The sequence below is a fragment of the Panicum virgatum genome, chromosome 1K (assembly GCF_016808335.1).
Source record: "Panicum virgatum strain AP13 chromosome 1K, P.virgatum_v5, whole genome shotgun sequence".
Taxonomy (NCBI): Eukaryota; Viridiplantae; Streptophyta; class Magnoliopsida; order Poales; family Poaceae; genus Panicum; species Panicum virgatum.
Window position 1 is genome coordinate 1,105,275 of NC_053136.1, and position 18,138 is coordinate 1,123,412.

The 18,138-nt window shown below is 47.1% G+C and overlaps 1 protein-coding gene across 2 annotated transcripts; it reads right to left on the bottom strand.

Moving 5' to 3' along the window:
• Window positions 1–5,219: 5,219 nt before the first annotated feature.
• Window positions 5,220–15,668, bottom strand: LOC120696184 (serine carboxypeptidase 3-like). 2 transcript variants are annotated; one of them, XM_039979348.1, is made up of 9 exons: window positions 15,268–15,668; window positions 14,682–14,850; window positions 13,941–14,060; window positions 11,879–12,022; window positions 11,630–11,780; window positions 7,272–7,372; window positions 6,932–7,190; window positions 5,929–6,062; window positions 5,220–5,642 (listed from the first exon to the last, which is right to left on the bottom strand). In XM_039979348.1, exons 1-9 carry the CDS (start codon window positions 15,570–15,572, stop codon window positions 5,514–5,516), a joined length of 1,512 nt encoding a protein of 503 aa, XP_039835282.1. In that variant the 5' UTR covers window positions 15,573–15,668; the 3' UTR covers window positions 5,220–5,513. The 2 variants fall into 2 exon arrangements, with proteins under 2 accessions (XP_039835282.1, XP_039835327.1); XM_039979393.1 differs by having other exon boundaries at window positions 7,272–7,360; window positions 15,268–15,609.
• Between the last annotated feature and the right edge of the window lie 2,470 nt (window positions 15,669–18,138).

The window sequence follows — 18,138 nt, forward strand, 5'->3', positions numbered from 1 at the left end:
TGAACTGCTAGCTAGATTTACAACCCGGAACGGCTATCATTCGGCAATCTAAGGCGCTGAGCAAATTTGCATCTTGAGAATTCCCAAAGATGTAGTATCTTGAGAAACCATGAGCAAGAAGGTCACAGCTGAAGGAAGCAGCACTAGTGTATTTGTTCAGAACATACGGGTGTGTGTGTGTGTGTGTGTGTGTGTGTGTGTATATATATATATATATATATATATATATATATATATATATATATATATATATATATATATATGTCACTCAACGTGGTACAAGTACAACATGCATGCCAAAGGATTCGACTTGCCCTGCAGAAGCCACCGACGAGACGAGCAGAACTAGGTAGAAATCAGATCAGACCCCCCTTGCAGTGTCCTCCGGCGTCCCCGCTGCCGGAGAAGAGCGGAAGGCGACACCGGCAGCAGCAGCAGCAGCGCCCTCGCGCTGTCCGGCGCGGGCCGGTCATCATCAAGAAGGCCGCCGATGCGTTGGCGACGGCGACATGGACGCAGAGCTCCGACCCTCGAGCACCAGACGCTCCTGAGCAGAGCAGCATTGCCGTTGCCATGGATCCAGATCGAGGCGTACTGGATTTATAGCTGATGGATGAGTTTGGGGGCGAGAGGGAGAGGGAGATAGACACGAGTCGAGGAGAGAGCAGCGATATGGGCGGGCGCATCTGCGAAATTCGGCGGCATCTTCCATGGATATGCTCGTCCCAAGTAAATGCTTCACAGTTCACTCCACCTGCCTCCCTTCCTCCTCCTGGATCGTTGATCCTTTTTCTTTTCCCACCTTTTTCTCCCGTTCGTTCGGCTCTGTTTGGTTTCTTATCACACCTATCGCACATGATTCCTGAGAAAAAATCTCATATGTATGGAGTACTAAATGAAATTTATTTATAAAACTTTTTCACGAATGGGTGTAACTTTTCACGACGAATCTAATGACAGTAATTAATCGATGATTGGCTACAGTGATGCTAAGTAACCATCCTCTAATCGTGCGGTCAAATGCCTCATTAGGTTCGTCTCGCGAAGTAGCGCAGAGTTGTGGAGTTAGTTTTATAAATTATTTTTATTTAGTATCCCTAATTATTGATCAAAACTTTTGTGATACTTGTGCTACTTGAAACCAAACACCGCCGAAGTGTGCCGGCGGCGCTGGTGTTGTTCGATGAGCAGCTTTTGGCCCCGTTTAGTTCCTAAAAATTTTCACCCAAAAATTTTCACCTCCCCTTTAAAACACATATATGAAGCACTAAATGTAATTAAATAATAAAACTAATTACACAGTTTGGATGTACACGACGAGACGAATCTTTTGAGCCTAATTAGGGCATGATTAGCCATAAGTGCTACAGTAACCCACATGTGCTAATGATGCGGTCAAAGGCCTCAAAATATTCGTCTCGCGGTTTCCAAGTGAGTTCTGAAATTAGTTTTTTAATTAATGTTCGAAAAGCCCTCCCGACATCTGGTCAAACAACGACGAGACACCCAAAAATTTTTGATTTTGGGAACTAAACGCTCCCTTTGTTCCTTTCTCCGGTTCTCCCTCGTCTAGTATAGTACTAGTACTAGTACACAGTGGAGCGCAGCGCCCCATTGGTGAGTGCTCTACCCTTTCGGGCGAACAAAGATATTTTTTGAAAGATGGCGACCAAAGATATTGCTTGCTCTTTTTTTTCTCTCTGCGTCAATCTTTTTTTTTTCAGATTTTCTCTGCGTCAATTCAATCTACATACCCGGATGGGATGGGATGGGATGGATGGGCCCTGTCTTTTTGGTTCTTGGGATTATTCCTTGGTTTGTACGTTCCGGAGAATCCTGCTGATGAGTCGAGTGTTGCATTGGTATTGCTCCTCCAAAAGATAGAGGTGAAGCTGGCGTGGCGTGGTCGGTCCTAATTTAGCCTCTTGGTTGTTGGTACCCATCTTCTTCAACTAAATGAAATACAATTGTGCTTAAAGCAAAAGATGGGGGTTATTTTGTTTTGGTTCGTCCTTAATTTCTAGGGCCATATATCTCAAATAATAAAGTTAAGGTTTGAACCCCGCACTCTGTAAGAGAGTACTGTAGCTAGCATCATCTGATCAGAATGTTCCATGCCACTCATCTCTTGACCCAACCCATGCCCGAGGAGGATGAGTACAGTCTTCAGAACATCATGCAGCACTTGCAGCAGGCTGCCGCAGCCTCTGCAGGGATGGGGAAGGGGGATGTGACATCCGACTGAGGGCGGTAAATTTCGCGCGTTTCCCGAGAAGAGAATCTCGGAGTATTAAATGAAGTCTATTTGTAAAATCTTTTTAGGGATAAGTGTAATTTTTCGAGATGAATCTAATGACGGTAATTAATTGATGATTTGCTACAGTTATACTACAGTACCATCCTCTAATCACGCGGTCAAAAGCCTCATTAGATTCGTCTCGCGATTTACACGGTGGTTGTGGAGATGGTTTTAGAATTAAATTTTACTCCCTCCTTCCCTGTTTATAAGGCATACACGTATATCAAGATTCAAACCTTGTCATCTTTGACCAATAATTTGACTATTAAATTTTTATTTTTATAATGCAAATTTCATATGATTGTATTCATAATCAAATATATTTTACAATGATTATAAGTTTATAATCAAAAGTGATATAATATATGATAAATAAATGGTCAAAGTGTTATTTAGAAGACCGTGTCATGTTCCACCATGTCTTATAAACAGGAAAGGAGGGAGTATTTAATACTCGTAATCAATGGTTAAAGTAGGGTGAAATTTTTTTCACCCTACAACCAAACACGGCCGAGATCAGAGTTTGGTCTGGCTGGTTGTTCAGACGGCAGTGGGGACACCTGACCTGACAACTGACTGCTCCTGCTCCTGCTTGCTGTTGCTGCTGAAAGCTGAGGGCGCGTTTAGTTCCCCCGAGCAAAAATTTTTGGAGGTCAAATCAGCACTTTGACCGGATGTCGGGAGGACTTTTCGGACACTAATTAAAAAAACTAATTTCAGAACTCACTTGGAAACCACGAGACGAATCTTTTGAGGCCTTTGACCGCGTCATTAGCACATGTGGGTTACTGTAGCACTTATGGCTAATCATGCACTAATTAGGCTTAAAAGATTCGTCTCGTCATGTACATCCAAACTGTGTAATTAATTTTATTATTTAATTACATTTAGTGCTTCATACATGTGTTTAAAGGGGAGGTGAAAATTTTTGGGAACTAAACGCGCCCTGAAGCTTCGGCTCTCACTGATCCCGGAACCACACACTAGCTTCTCTGACCAAGACCTCGAGGTGTTTTCAACGACGGCTGTGTTTAGTTCCCACGAATACACTGTAGCGCGGGGTGAAAAGCACTGTAGCGCACTGTAGCATGTTTCGTTTGTTTGTGGTAGATATTGTCCTACCATGACCTAACTAGGCTCAAAAGATTCGTCTCGCAACGTACATCAAAACTATGCAATTAGTTTTTTTATTTACCTACATTTAGTACTCCATACATGGGTCATTTGCTATATTTAATGTTTCGATGTGATGGAGATGTGATGGAAAATGATGTTTTTGGTGGAACTAAACACACCCGACATTGTCCTGACCTCGAGGTGTACAGACATGCTTCTCCCCTGTTCAGGGAGCGAGGCATGTGTGAAATGCTCAGACTTGTTTAGTTGTAAAATTTAAAATTTAAAATCTATCATATTGAATGAGAATCTTACATGCATGGAGTATTAAATCTAAACGAAACAAACAACTAGTTGCATAGTTTACTTGTAAATTACGAGACGAATCTAATGAGCCTAATTAAGCCATAATTAGACACTAAATTACTACAGTAACCATGCGCTAGTGACGGATTAATTAGGCTCATTAAATTTGTCTCGTAATTTACAGACGAGTTCTGTAATTAATTTTGTGATCAATCTATATTTAATACTTCAAAATTGAAAAGATTCTATTTCAAAAACTTTACACTCCGCAACTAAACGAGGCCTCCGTCTTTCTGGTGTCAACTCCATCTTCCATGTCGAGGATGAGCTCGTAGTGGATCTTGTTTAGTTCTCTCTCAAAAATTTTACACATCAATCACATCAATATTTGGACATATGTATGGCCTATTAAATATAGACGGAAAAAATCGATTTTTACAGATTGCCTATAAATTGTGAGACGAATTTTTTGAGCTTAATTAGTTCGTGATTAGACAATAAATTGCTACAGTAAACATATACTAATGATAAATTAATTAGTCTTAATAAATTCGTCTCATAGTTTACAGACAAATTTTGTAATTAATTTAGTTATTAGTCTATATTTAATACTTCAAATATGAAAAAATTACATTTCAAAAATTTTATCCGGGGGAACTAAACAACTTATAGCTTGGTTCGAACTTCATCTTCCTCACATTCTTGTGAGAAAAAAAACTGCTCCAATCCTATCCTAGCATTCTAGCAACAGCATGTAGGACATTGCAGCCACGAGTCCTGTGTCCTTGATACCGTGTCCATTGCCCGTGTGCGCCGTGGGCGGGCCCACCCTGCTCTTGCTGCCTGGCACACTTTTGAGTTAGGATGCCTGTTGCCTGGTGACTTCGTTTTTTTTAAAAAAAAAACCATAAGCATGCAGCTGCTGGTGTTTTGTCTCTCTGTCTCTTAGTGCTGATATTGCATCTAAAACTACCTTGCTGGAGATGCAGAGGGAATGCCAAATCCTTTTTGGTGGTCCTACACGATTCTCCTGCCACGCACCACAATTGTTTAGCCTTGTCTTCAACAACTCAAAGGCCCCTTCAACACACTGGTACTACATCGCACGCCTAGCAGAGAATGGCGATCATGCAGTGACACCTCAAAAGCTTTTCTTCATGTGAACCAGCAGGCTAATCCTGAGTGGCCTGTGGTCAGTTGGTGAATGAGATCTAGCGGTGATCCCAAAAAGATTCAACTTTTGCAGCAGTGTGCCCCTTTTAAAAAAAATTCTGAATGTGCGAATGCGAGAGGGACACAGTGTTGGCAAGCTGAACAGCAGGGAAAATTTAAGGACCATCTCCTTTTCATTTAAGTTATGCAGCTCAAAACTAACCAGCAATGCCGCGACAGCGTTCGAAAAAAAAAGGGTTGAGCTTTGCATGTGACTTCCAGTCAGTGAGCGTGCGGATCAGACAGCAAATCACCAAGAGGATTAGGACAGCAAATGCCAAGAGGATTCAAGAAACCTTTCTTTTTATTATTTTTCTTTGGGATCAGAGCGCGTATACATGAGATGCTTTACAAGAGCAGCAGACAAGGCTTCCAACACTGTCCCCTTCGTGTACTGGGTTTCTCATCATCAGCATACATGACTGGAACTGTAATTACATTTCAGGCCTCCCAAAGTTATTATCAGGGTTATATTTCAGCTCGCACCGTGGATAAAAATTAATGTAAACAAGAAGCTTAGGCAACACACTCCTTGGAATGACAACTCATACTACCTAGCAAGCAACTCTGTTCAGGTCAATCACATCACTGCCTTAAAAACCATCGACTCGGGAAGCAATTCCTTCAGTTTTCCTTGGGTAAATCTCCTCAGCATTTCTAGAGAAGCTTTGGGCTGATCCATTGGAACCATGTGGCCAGCATTGTGAACCTGCATTTGCATGGAAACGCATACCTCGTGAGTTTGTTTAGCCTTGTGATGCTTAGGTGCGAAAGAATTCTAAAGCATTAGACAGCCAGGTTCAGTGGTCCTTAGTATGCAGTTATGACAAGATTTTACTAGGTTATCTTCGCACATTTTGTAAAGTACACTTAGATTCCTAGAGGATCCAGTCTTAATTTGCCACAACTTTGCCAACACGAAGTATCTCCTTTTGGGGAAAGAACGGAGTACTAAGAAACAAGGTAAAGTGAAAAGAGTGAGATTAGATCACAACCTTGAGGAAGCTGAGTGGTCCGTGGCTCTTCAAAACTCCAGCTTCGGCACCATCTACTACAAATGATGACTCACTAGAGGATACAAAGTCTTTCTGGCCAGACCATTCCATTGAGTGTACCCACCTCGAGTTTCCTGCTTAAACAGAAAAATTCAGAGATTCATACTTGATACCTTGCTGCAAAACCAGTAAACAATCTGGTGACGCACCTGTAAGACAGCAAACAATATATGATAATCTTAAGTAGGATAATTGTTATATCAATATTGATAAAGCCCCTCCACAACTGAAAGTTTGCAACTTGCAGTTGAATTGACACGCATTAACATTTTGTACTGTTTCCAAAGTAGAGACTTAGATCTGATGTAAACATGTCTTTTCGGTCTCATAAGACAGAACAACAAGACCAAACATGCCACATGTTGTCCCCCCTAGTTCTTCAGAAAGGACTATTTAGCATCAAAATGTTTTGCATCTTTTTGCTTTTGTGAATTGACAAGCAAACTAATTCGATATAATTTGTTTCTATTATTTGCAAACATATTCTAGATGGTCCCTATTTATCTGCAGTAGTAATAACTTCTTTATTCTTATGAACATATTAGCAATATTTTGATTCATCCATAAGAAGGCAGGCAGACAGAAAATAACTTGTCAGCTGGACTCATTGTGCTTACTATGTCTTCAAAAGTGGGGAGGGGGCACAGTGCTAATTGGTAAAAGTCATTTATGCAGCTGAAATAATACTGTGCAAACCAAATACTGATTGAAGTAATTACTGGATCTGATGGATGTCAGAGCTAAAGTTATTTTGAATTTACTGCTCGTAGCCTAGTGATTGAGTCATTCTGTTTCGCATTAATTAACATGGTTGACAAAAGATTCTGTATGTGCAGCCATGTTCATAGAGAAGGCATTTCCATAATTATGATGCAACAATAGATAAAAGAGTGCAAAATAAATACATAGGTAAATTAAACTATGGAGCACGCTGTATCCTTACCGAGCCAATTGCATATAAGGTCATACTCCCCAGCATATATAAGGACATTGATCCCATCCTCTAGTAGAGCTGGGATACCAACTTCCAAATTCCGCATCCAGTCTGTGAGCATTGCTTCATAAACTGTAATACTGCAAGAGACGAATTCAATGTCACCAACTCCAAGTGCCTCTTTGACCGTTTTATCACCAAAGAACTTCTCCAAGTTTGAGAAGTCATAGCAAAGTTTCCCTTCACATTCCTTCCTAACATCATAGTACTGCAAAGGGGCCACTAGTGTTAAGCTCCACCTTAGTGAGCTGCAAAGGCAGGTTAATATAGAAGGGTATTGCTTACTTACATTCTTTGTCCCAACAAGCTTCATGATAGAGTTGAAAATATTATTGCAGACCATATAAGCTGCCATGCATGATGCTTTCCCATCGGTACCTGAATCATTAGCTTAGTATGGATAATTTTAATATGGAGTTACCTCAGGATGTGTCATTCCAATGAACATTTTAAGTACTACACTATAATCTTCTTCTGCTAGAATCAGGAAGTTCACCATATGTTGAAATAAAAGATTTTCACGTAACCAGAAAATAATGCCATTTTTTGATTTAATGATGATACTTGTCGGTACCCCAGGACTGGGGTACCCCCTCTTGCTGTGTCCAGGCAAGGATCTTGTAGTTATCCTTAACTACATCCAGACAGCCGGACCCCTGCGGTCCGGAGTCCTGTTCTCCCAGCAGCGGCCCGGACCGTTCCACAGCTGGGAGAGGTCCGGAGACACCACGTGTCCCGGAAGAGGCAGGAACTCGTGCGCAAGCAGCCGGGGCTCCGGACCTCCCAAGGAGACCGGACCCTCGCAGGGTCCCGGACCCCTCATGGGGTCCCGGACCCCCTGTATAGTAACCGGACCCCTCGCTAAGGGAAGAGATCGACGCCCCGCGTCGGGGTGGTCCGGAGCCGCCACGTGTCTACAAGACATGGCCGTCTGGGTTTCCATACCAACGTTCACCCACCATTGCATTCATTGCGGTTGGTGGACGTCTGCATTGATATGACAGAAGCTGAGCCGTTTCATTGACCAGGGGACACTATTGATCGCGTATTACCAAGGCAGTGGAGCCGCTGGCGCCGCCCATACCGCATCTGCCAGTCTGCCGTGGCAGATGGATACGACGGCTCGGCTCCGCCCATTATGACGCTACATAATAGCCTCAGCAGGCCACGCCACAAGCTACGCTACTCCAACGGGCGCCTAGCTGACGGGACAAGAAAAGACCCCCTGAGTCAGGAGAGCAGCAGTGTGCATATCGGAGGAAAGATTCGCTACCACTGTAGCCACAGTCACGTTGGGCCCACCTGTCGGGGCACCAACGTCCTATGTATCCGCTCCCCCTTGATCTATAAAAGGGGGGGCGCCGCTAGAAAACCTCAGGCCGGACAAGAGCCAAGGCCAGCAGAGGATAGGTTCATACACACCACCGAGAACAATACATCTCCCAGTGGACGTAGGGTATTACGCTCCGGCGGCCCGAACCACTCTAAATCGTGTGTTCTTGAGTCCCTTTCTCAGCGTAGGTCTAGCCCCATCGCCTAGTACTTCCCCGAGTACTCCCTCACTGGGAATAGGCGGGTGCGTTCCGCCACCCGGCTGTGGGTACCCCTAGAACCCCCACGACATTTTGGCGCCGTCCGTGGGGAAGAACAGGCGCTGACTGGATCTTCAGGCTTCTGGGGCCGTGTTCATCCTCTGCAACGACGAACCTGAAGATGAAGGAAGGCAGGGCCACACTCACTCCACCTGTCTTGGCACTGGCGCAGCAATGCCCTCGGTGCGGCGGCGCACGACAGCGACGCCTGCTGTGCGTCGCCACTGCGACACCTCGGAGCCGGCGTAGCGGCGCACAGCGGAGGTGCCGCTGGGCGCTGCTGCCCCTATGTCGACTCAAGGTTTTCTCTCAAGCAACGGCCACGCTTCCCCTGCGGTGGCATGGTGTCGGCTCAAGGCTTTCTCTCAACATGGAGCCTGGAGCCGACGGCCATCCCGGAGGAAGTTGGCCGTGTCGTCGTGTCCGGCGCCGCCTGAGGTTCTTGGTGCTGTTACAGACAGCACCAAGGACAAGCCGGCGAACGACCGCACTTCTCCACGCGTCGCACCGGTCCATCTGCTGCGCAAGCGCTCTGGTTTCCATCGGCAACGGCGACGGCAGGGGGAGGGGGCCTCTTCCATTCAAAGCCAAAGAATTTGTCTCATGCCATGTAAGCATGTGACAGCTCTTAGGCAAGGAGGGGTCCCCCGAGCTCCCGAGGTGATGCTGGATGATGCGGTTCAGGCACGTCCAGGGCGCCTTCACCTCCGAAGAACACGCTGTATAGCATACAGCCGTAGGTTACTCCTAAGAAAAGACTAAGAGAATTCCTCCTTTGTAATAACGTGGCGCCTACGTGTGTGTCCAGAGCGGTCAAGGTCCGACCTTGTAAACCCGACCTCTGGCCCTATCACACAAACAGGCAAAAAACGGTCCGGAGCGGTGGAGGTCCGACCTCGTAATCCCGACCTCTGATGTATACCGTGACAACCACAAAAATAAAGGAGATTTACTTTCTCGGTTTTACCTAGGCTCCACCCTGATTACATTTATTCGCCTTGGTTTAACTATTCTTTCCTCTTGAACGGAGTTTACCTTTGTTGCTAACAATCCAAGTTAAGTTGCTGGCTTGTGGTCAGGAGAAGACACCCCTTCTAGCTGGAAGGCAGTCCGGACCCCTAGGGACCTGCTCTGAGAGAAGTGGTATTTGTATCCTGGGGTAGAGAAGCTCCGCGTGGCTTAGCCTGGTAATGTACCATAAGTTTACGTACTTCACTACCCTGTTACAAGTACTCTAGTATCCAAGACTGCTGTCTTTAGAGGTCCCGGGCTCTCTTCTAGTATAAGGCTTGGTTTCTTTGCACCTTACTATGAGGTCCGGTAACATGCTTCATCGGATTGTCAGCAACGGTCGCTACAAGTCCACTCCGGTGGCCCGCTCCGGCGGAGACCGCTCGCCACGGTCGCTCCAAGCCCACTCCGGTGGCCCGCTCCGGCGGAGACCGCTCGCCACGGTCGCTCCAAGCCCACTCCGGTGGCCCGCTCCGGCGGAGACCGCTCGCCACGGTCGCTCCAAGTCCACTCCGGTGGCCCGCTCCGGCGGAGACCGCTCGCCACGGTCGCTCCAAGTCCACTCCGGTGGCCCGCTCCGGCGGAGACCGCTCGCCACGGTCGCTCCAAGTCCACTCCGGTGGCCCGCTCCGGCGGAGACCGCTCGCCACGGTCGACAAGAGCCGGGTCCGAGAAGTGGTGCTTACTCCCTGAGCGATCCAAAGTCTGTGTAGCCGCTTAACTTGGTTCCGTACCCTAAGCCTACACCTTCGTCGCCCAATGGAGAGCACTCAGTACCTGAACCTGGGAACAGGCATACCGGCCTCAGGGGTCCGGGATGCCCGCTCTCTCCATGAGCACACCAACGCAATCAACTTGCGTAGGAACACATCACAATGGTGGCCCCACCTGCGGGTTCGTACCTCACCCGAGGTGGGCCCGGGGGCCACTGTCGATACCCCAGGACTGGGGTACCCCCTCTTGCTGTGTCCAGGCAAGGATCTTGTAGTTATCCTTAACTACATCCAGACAGCCGGACCCCTGCGGTCCGGAGTCCTGTTCTCCCAGCAGCGGCCCGGACCGTTCCACAGCTGGGAGAGGTCCGGAGACACCACGTGTCCCGGAAGAGGCAGGAACTCGTGCGCAAGCAGCCGGGGCTCCGGACCTCCCAAGGAGACCGGACCCTCGCAGGGTCCCGGACCCCTCATGGGGTCCCGGACCCCCTGTATAGTAACCGGACCCCTCGCTAAGGGAAGAGATCGACGCCCCGCGTCGGGGTGGTCCGGAGCCGCCACGTGTCTACAAGACATGGCCGTCTGGGTTTCCATACCAACGTTCACCCACCATTGCATTCATTGCGGTTGGTGGACGTCTGCATTGATATGACAGAAGCTGAGCCGTTTCATTGACCAGGGGACACTATTGATCGCGTATTACCAAGGCAGTGGAGCCGCTGGCGCCGCCCATACCGCATCTGCCAGTCTGCCGTGGCAGATGGATACGACGGCTCGGCTCCGCCCATTATGACGCTACATAATAGCCTCAGCAGGCCACGCCGCAAGCTACGCTACTCCAACGGGCGCCTAGCTAACGGGACAAGAAAAGACCCCCCTGAGTCAGGAGAGCAGCAGTGTGCATATCGGAGGAAAGATTCGCTACCACTGTAGCCACAGTCACGTTGGGCCCACCTGTCGGGGCACCAACATCCTATGTATCCGCTCCCCCTTGATCTATAAAAGGGGGGGCGCCGCTAGAAAACCTCAGGCCGGACAAGAGCCAAGGCCAGCAGAGAATAGGTTCATACACACCACCGAGAACAATACATCTCCCAGTGGACGTAGGGTATTACGCTCCGGCGGCCCGAACCACTCTAAATCGTGTGTTCTTGAGTCCCTTTCTCAGCGTAGGTCCAGCCCCATCGCCTAGTACTTCCCCGAGTACTCCCTCACTGGGAATAGGCGGGTGCGTTCCGCCACCCGGCTGTGGGTACCCCTAGAACCCCCACGACAATACTAAAGAATGAAGTATTGTGCAATGTTCTCAAAGACTTCTTTGTAGCACTCACCACACATCTTAATTGCAAATTCACATGGTGGGATGAACCTGTTGATCCTTTCATAGTCAGATTTCTCAATAAGGTTCATTTCCAATGCATAGTCTGTGTAGGCTCTGTATTGGATTTCTGGATCTGTGAGACCATTACCGATAGCAAAACCCTAGAAGAAAATTAGTTAAGAATTGCATATGTTAACAAAAAGGGAGCTAAGGATGAAAAAGGGTTAAAAAGTTGATGCAGAGAGGACAACGATCAAACCTTTAAGTTTATATGAATGCCCTCATTTGCTTTGTTTCCTTGGTGAACTCTGCTTGCAAATGCTGGAATGTAGTGCCCAGCATAAGATTCTCCAGTTATATAGAAGTCATTCTTTGCAAATTCCGGGTGCTTCTTAAAGAATACCTGAAATGGCAGTTCAGAATAATTAGCTAGAACCCATGAATGGCATGTTTTACTCAATTCAACTCTGTCGGTACCCTGTACCAGGGATACCCACTCCTACTGCAGCAAAGCAGGACTCGCATAGTCATCTGTAACTACGCCTTAAGGGGCGGAGCAGCCGGGCCCCACGGGTCAGGCTCCTACCTCACCGAGCCAACGGCCCCGGACCCGCTCCCCGCTCTGGGACGGGTCCGGTGACGCCACGTGTCCCTGAGGAGGGGAAGCTCCGCGCCAACAGCCGAGGGCTCGGACGCCCCATAGGGGTCCGGGACCTCCCCGCGTCCGTCCGGACCTCCCACGCGCGTAGAACCAATATACCGCCGGGGCGGGGTCTGGGGTCACCACGTGTCCCGCAGGCGCAGGAGCGGGCGTGAGTCTTCCGCTGGATGACTCGCCCACCCACCGCATTCAATGCGGGTGGTTGAGGCGTGCTCTGCCGCCACGGCACGCGGGACAGCCTTTGACAGGCCTCACTGTAGAACCGCGTATTACCGAGGTACACAGTGAGGCCGCATGCGCCGCATCCGCGCAGAGCCCGTCTGCTGCATTAAATGGATACGACGGCACGGCACCTTTTCATCATACCGCCTACGCCGCAAGCTACACGGCCCGTTCGGCTACGCTGCAGGCAACGCCGCAAGCTACACCCTGGCGCCGTTTCGACAAGACAAGGCATGGCTATGCCGGACGGAAGATTCCCACGGACAGAGCAAGGAAATCCAGGAATAAGATCTCCGTCACCTGCAATGCCATAATGTCTGTACAGTATGTCACTTTATACTACATCGCTGGGCCCACCTGTCGGGGACTCAACGGCCGTGTACGTGCCTCCCTTGAGATATAAAAGGGAGGCGCTCGCAGACCCCCTAGACTCGCTAAGCTCGAGTCAAGCCAGACACAACACAAGCTCGGTTTCACTCCGAACTACCGAGCTCTCAACCTCTTGAGAGCGCAAGCAATACAACACACAGTGGATGTAGGGTATTACGCTCCGGCGGCCCGAACCACTCTAAAACTGCTGTGTTCATCGTATTCTTCCACCGAGATTGGGCTAATACTAGCTAACCCCCGAGTACTCACCCTCTGGGTTTAGTCGGGTGCATTACGCCACCCGGCTGTGGGTTTGCACACCACGACAAACTCGATACAATCAAGCCCAATATATGACTCTGCTACAGTGGAATCCCTGGTTCCAAGTTGAAAAACTACATAGGGAGGTTGCGATCAGGACCCCTAACAATATCTAAGTAGAAATATCTACACTACCAGGGCAAATATACATTTATACAATATATAGCAATAGCATTGATATCCAAAAATTCTTGCTAGTACTTAAGGGCACTGATCCGTACAATGGACAAGTTGAAGATAATATAAGATTAGGCATACATATGCCTCTACCTGCTGATGCCTTAGTAGTTATACCACCATGTATGATTTTTTTAGTTTTTTTTTTAAAACTAGCTCAATACACTTCCAAATCTGACACATTTAGACAGGCAAGGGCCGTGGTGTGGCCAAATCCTTGGTGACTGATGCAGCAGCCAATTTAGGTATCATGTGAAGGCCCGTGGCATGCCCAAAAAGGGTCACATTTGGAAATCTCGTTTAAAGTTTATTGTTAGTTAAAAAAGGTTTTAAAAAAAATCTTGTGTGTGATCATCTTTTTTCCTGAAAGAATTAGGACCAGAGTTCTACATGTTATGCTCCCTTGTGCCAAGTAACATTATAGTTTCTTTTTCTATACTCAAGTACTTTTCAAAAATAAACTGACCAAACTTCTATAGTTCTACGTTGTTATAACACATCACATGAACTTGATGATACAACAAAAGAAAGAAAGCACATCAGCTATAGAGAATCAACAGAAAAGTAGGACCTGGAGAAAGTCATATAGATCATTGCTGACACCAGTCTCATCATGACGAGTATCACGATCATCAGAGCTGTAGCTAAAGCCAGTTCCAGTAGGTTGATCAACAAATATGATATTTGAGATCTGCAGAAAGCAAGTCATATCAAAATTGGAGGTGGCAAGTAACGATAGCTACACAATTGGCATATCTAGAAATCAACATATGGCAGTAATACCAAAAATCTGTTTTTTGACATCCTCTGAATAGTCAAGCTGCAGTACCATAGTAAGCATATTTGCTGCCGCTGGTGTTTGCAACTACTAAGTAATACCCTGGACCTATGAGAAGTTGGTGAATAGAGTGTTTGTCGACTCAGAATGGATAAAGATAGCAAACGTGGTGATGTGATTGTAATTGACTAACTAACCGTTACCTAAACTATAGATAGCAAATATGAACATTCTGATTTATGGATAAGAAAGTCCCCCCCCCCCCACCCCCTAAAAAAAAAGAGAGCCAGTGTACTTTAAAAGATACTTATGTTGACCTTGTTTCCACTAATAGCTTAACTATTGGTACTCTAGTCAACTTTGGATGAAAGACTTGATAACATCATCATCAAATTTTAATAAAGCTTCCCATTTCGAATTAAAAAAATATTCAAATTTGGTCTGTCAAAACTGGAATTTGCTATGTGATCAGGTCGATTTCCCCTGACGTGACAGGGATCATAAGAGAGGTATGATGTCAATATCATTGCTTACCGTATCCCAACCAAATTTGTTCCAAACAAGCGACATGTTGTTTGCAATGGTGAAGGGCCCGTTCTCATAGAAGACGGCCAACTCACTGCTGCAGCCAGGCCCTCCCGTTAGCCAGATCACTACTGGGTCCTCCTTCTTGCCCCTCGATTCGAAGAAGAAGTAGAACATCCTGCAGCACCACCCAGGCACACAAGGCTTATTCTTTGTATCAACTACACGCAAAGGCAAAGCTACCACATAGAAAGGGACAAGATCGTATCTTTCTACAGGCTACAGCTAGTATTTCAGATAGTGAAATTGTTATCTTCTGGAGAACTATTACCAAGCTTGGGACATTTAATTTCATAGGAACAAGGGAAATAGGCCAGAGTTTCAGTTTCTTATTAGAACGCTACTTTCCCAAGTAGAGATCCAAGCTTCAGTTGCCAAGAGCGCAATTTGACTGCCTTTTCAAATTTATAAGCTGGAGATTTAAATTCATCAAGAAAACGGAGCAAATTCCCACCAAAAGATCCAAGCTTTACCACCCAAGAGCGCGGGATTATACTAATCTCTCGGAGCAAACAGGCAATGCGGCCTCGCTCACCTGGCGTCGTGCGTGTGTGGCAGGCGGAAGTAACCGGCGTGGTGGCCGAGGTCCTGGACCCCGTCGGGCGCACCGGGCAGCCTCACCCGCCGCTCCAGGAGCTCCCCAGGCGCCACAGCGGGGCCATCGCCGGAGACGGCCGGCCCTGCCTCCTTTGGCAGGAGGTTGAGCGCGCGGATGAGCCGCTCGGCCTGCGCCGCCGGGAAGCTGGCGCCGCGGGGCAGACGGAGGGCGTCTTCTCCGGCGGACGCCACCGCGACGGCGGCGGCGAGGCAGAGGAAAACCAGGAGGCGGGAGGTCGCCATTGGGGCGGAGGACGAGGAGGAGCTTGCAGTTCGTGGGGGGATTGGAGCGGGGAGCGATTTCTCCTCGAATTTATAGCTAGCGCGCGTTGAATCGAGTTGGTGTTTGAAACGGACCAGTGCTCTTCTTCTCGTCAGGTTTGGTGGTTTCAGAGTTCAGACTGGCTTCAGTAGTACTACTAAACTGGATCCTGTTTGGTTGCAAGTAGCGCTACTTGCGCTACGAGAGAATCGTGCCTGCATGAAGCACTAAACGAAGTTTATTTAGAAAATTTTTTCACGGATGGATGTAACTTTTCGCGACGAACCTAATGACGGTAATTAATCCGTGATTGGCTACAGTGATGCTACAGTAACTATCCTCTAATCGTGCGGTCAAAGGCCTCATTAGATTCGTCTCGCGAAGTAGCGCAGGAGTTGTGAAGTTAATTTTATAAAATACCTTTATTTAATATCTCTAATTATTGGTCAAAGTTTAATACAGGAGCTTGCCCTACACAAACCAAACATTAGCTTTGCTTGCAAGCAGAGACCAGAGAGATTCCTTTGAACCTTTCCTTTCCCCTACTACTAGTGTTTCTTTTTTGCATTCAAATATTATTCATCTCGTCGTGAAACTTTGATGTACACCTACTACGGTCATCAATTTTAAAGTTTGTACTGCCGTTATCATTTTCCTTCTTTACCGGCGCGCTGAAAAACAGAAGGAACAAATTGAGATTTGACAATGCTCATGGTAACTGTCGAGTTGTTCATGCGAGTGTCCGTCCCTGCTGCCATCAGTTTCGCGGACATCAGGCAGGAACAATGCACTCGTCGTCAGGTTACAGAAAGAGCTTGGAAGCAGCAGCAGCAGCAGCAGCAGCAGCAGCAAGCAGCCTCTGGTTGATGCTTCTCCCCTGCTCACCGATCAGTTATAACTGATATCGCGGCACCGTTTGAGTTGAGGTAAGGCCGCCCATAGCGGTGGTTAAACGCAACTGAATCTTCCTCGGCTATAAGTAGGAGTCATGCATTCTTCTCGTGAATCTGTTGTAGTGTTGTGCAGCTTAGCTCGACTGAATCTAATCTGCAGGCTGCTGTCACTGCCAGCTTGGCCATGCCTTGTTGGGCTCCGGCCTTTGGCTAGCACGAGCTTGGGCAGGCAATGCCCTCATCGATCCGAAAATCCCGCGTGGCCATGGCATCTTGTTGGTGAGCTCGATCAAGTTAAGGGGTTGGCTTGTAAGGCTGGCCTAGAAGGTGAGGCGATGTGATGCCTCACTAGCTCTCTGCTTCGTTATTCTAGCTACATAGTACAAGTTGATGGATAGGATAGATGTGTTTGCCAAGACTAGTAATCGACAGCGTTAGCGTGCGACTGGCACTGACTGAATCGCGTAACGCAATTGCGCAAAATAAAGCAAGCTCGTAATCGATGGATGGATCATGCATCCATCACCTATATTATACATGCGCATTCCGTCACGCAAGGACAAGGGCAGGAGCAAGAGCTCGTGATCGATCGATCGACATACTCGCCGGCATCTGCACGTTGTTGCTTGCATTGGTGCCCCCAAAACCAAGCAGATCGATGATGGTCGACCCCTGAAGCCTGGATCAACATGCATGTTGCTTGCACGCAGCAGGGATCCATGGGTCACTGATCAATCGGTTGGTCGATTTATGGACAGAAAAACCTGCAGCAAGCAATGCAAGCTGCGGCGCTCCATGCATCCATCTGCCTTGGAGTACGATTGGTTGGTATGGCATGGTATGGTCCGTTGTAAATTAAAATTCTTCATTCTTTTGTACATAACTAGCGGAGATGTATGTGCCACATGCACGTTTTTAATTTTTCTTCCATCAAGCAATGATGTTAATTATTTTCCTTCCAAAAATAATACACGTCTTTTTTTCTTCCATAAACAATAATGTCAATTATTATTCTTCTAAAATAAATAATGACACGAATTATGGGTGAATGCATGTGGAAAGGAAAATAAAAATATGTGCTAAAGTAAAGTAATACGTGGGTATAAGAGGTGGGGTATAAGAAATTGTTAGTGTAAAAAGTATTAGAATTTTGGTGGGAAACATTGACGAAACCAATTTCTCCTTCTTTTTTGTCAAACCTTTTGGACCGACAAGTGGGGTCTCCGTGAGGGGTACGGTGGGCCTAAGCTTGGTGAGAAATGATTTCAATTATTTCAACTTTTTATAGATTGATTGATACACACAAATTAAAGCAAGGTTTAATTGCTGTTAGAGCAAGTATGATAACAGGCTAGAAGTTGGTTGAGATCTCCGTGGAGGAGAGAGAAATGAAGAAAGAGAAGGAGATTGGCGTCTGGCGATGCGCCAGCTTCAGGCGGGCGGAGAAGCAGCACGCCTGCTGCTATTGGCTAAGCCTGCCGCTGTGCTCTCTACTACTGGCTGTTGCTTCTGCCATTCAATAAATAGTGGTGGGGTCCGCCTCCACCCATGCATGCGTTGCAGCCGGCTATCGGCGAAATCATTAACCATGCTCTTACAAATTAAGGTTCAATTTGACACAACAAAAACAAGCTTAGCGCACACACACTGGGTC

Coding starts and splice junctions, on each gene's coding strand:
- LOC120696184 (XM_039979348.1), bottom strand. CDS start 15,572: ATGGCGACCTCCCGCCTCCTGGTTTTCCTCTGCCTCGCCGCCGCCGTC. Junction 7,191..7,271: donor AGCTTGTTGGGACAAAGAAT/GTAAGTAAGCAA, acceptor GCCCCTTTGCAG/TACTATGATGTTAGGAAGGA. Junction 5,643..5,928: donor GACCACTCAGCTTCCTCAAG/GTTGTGATCTAA, acceptor ATGCAAATGCAG/GTTCACAATGCTGGCCACAT.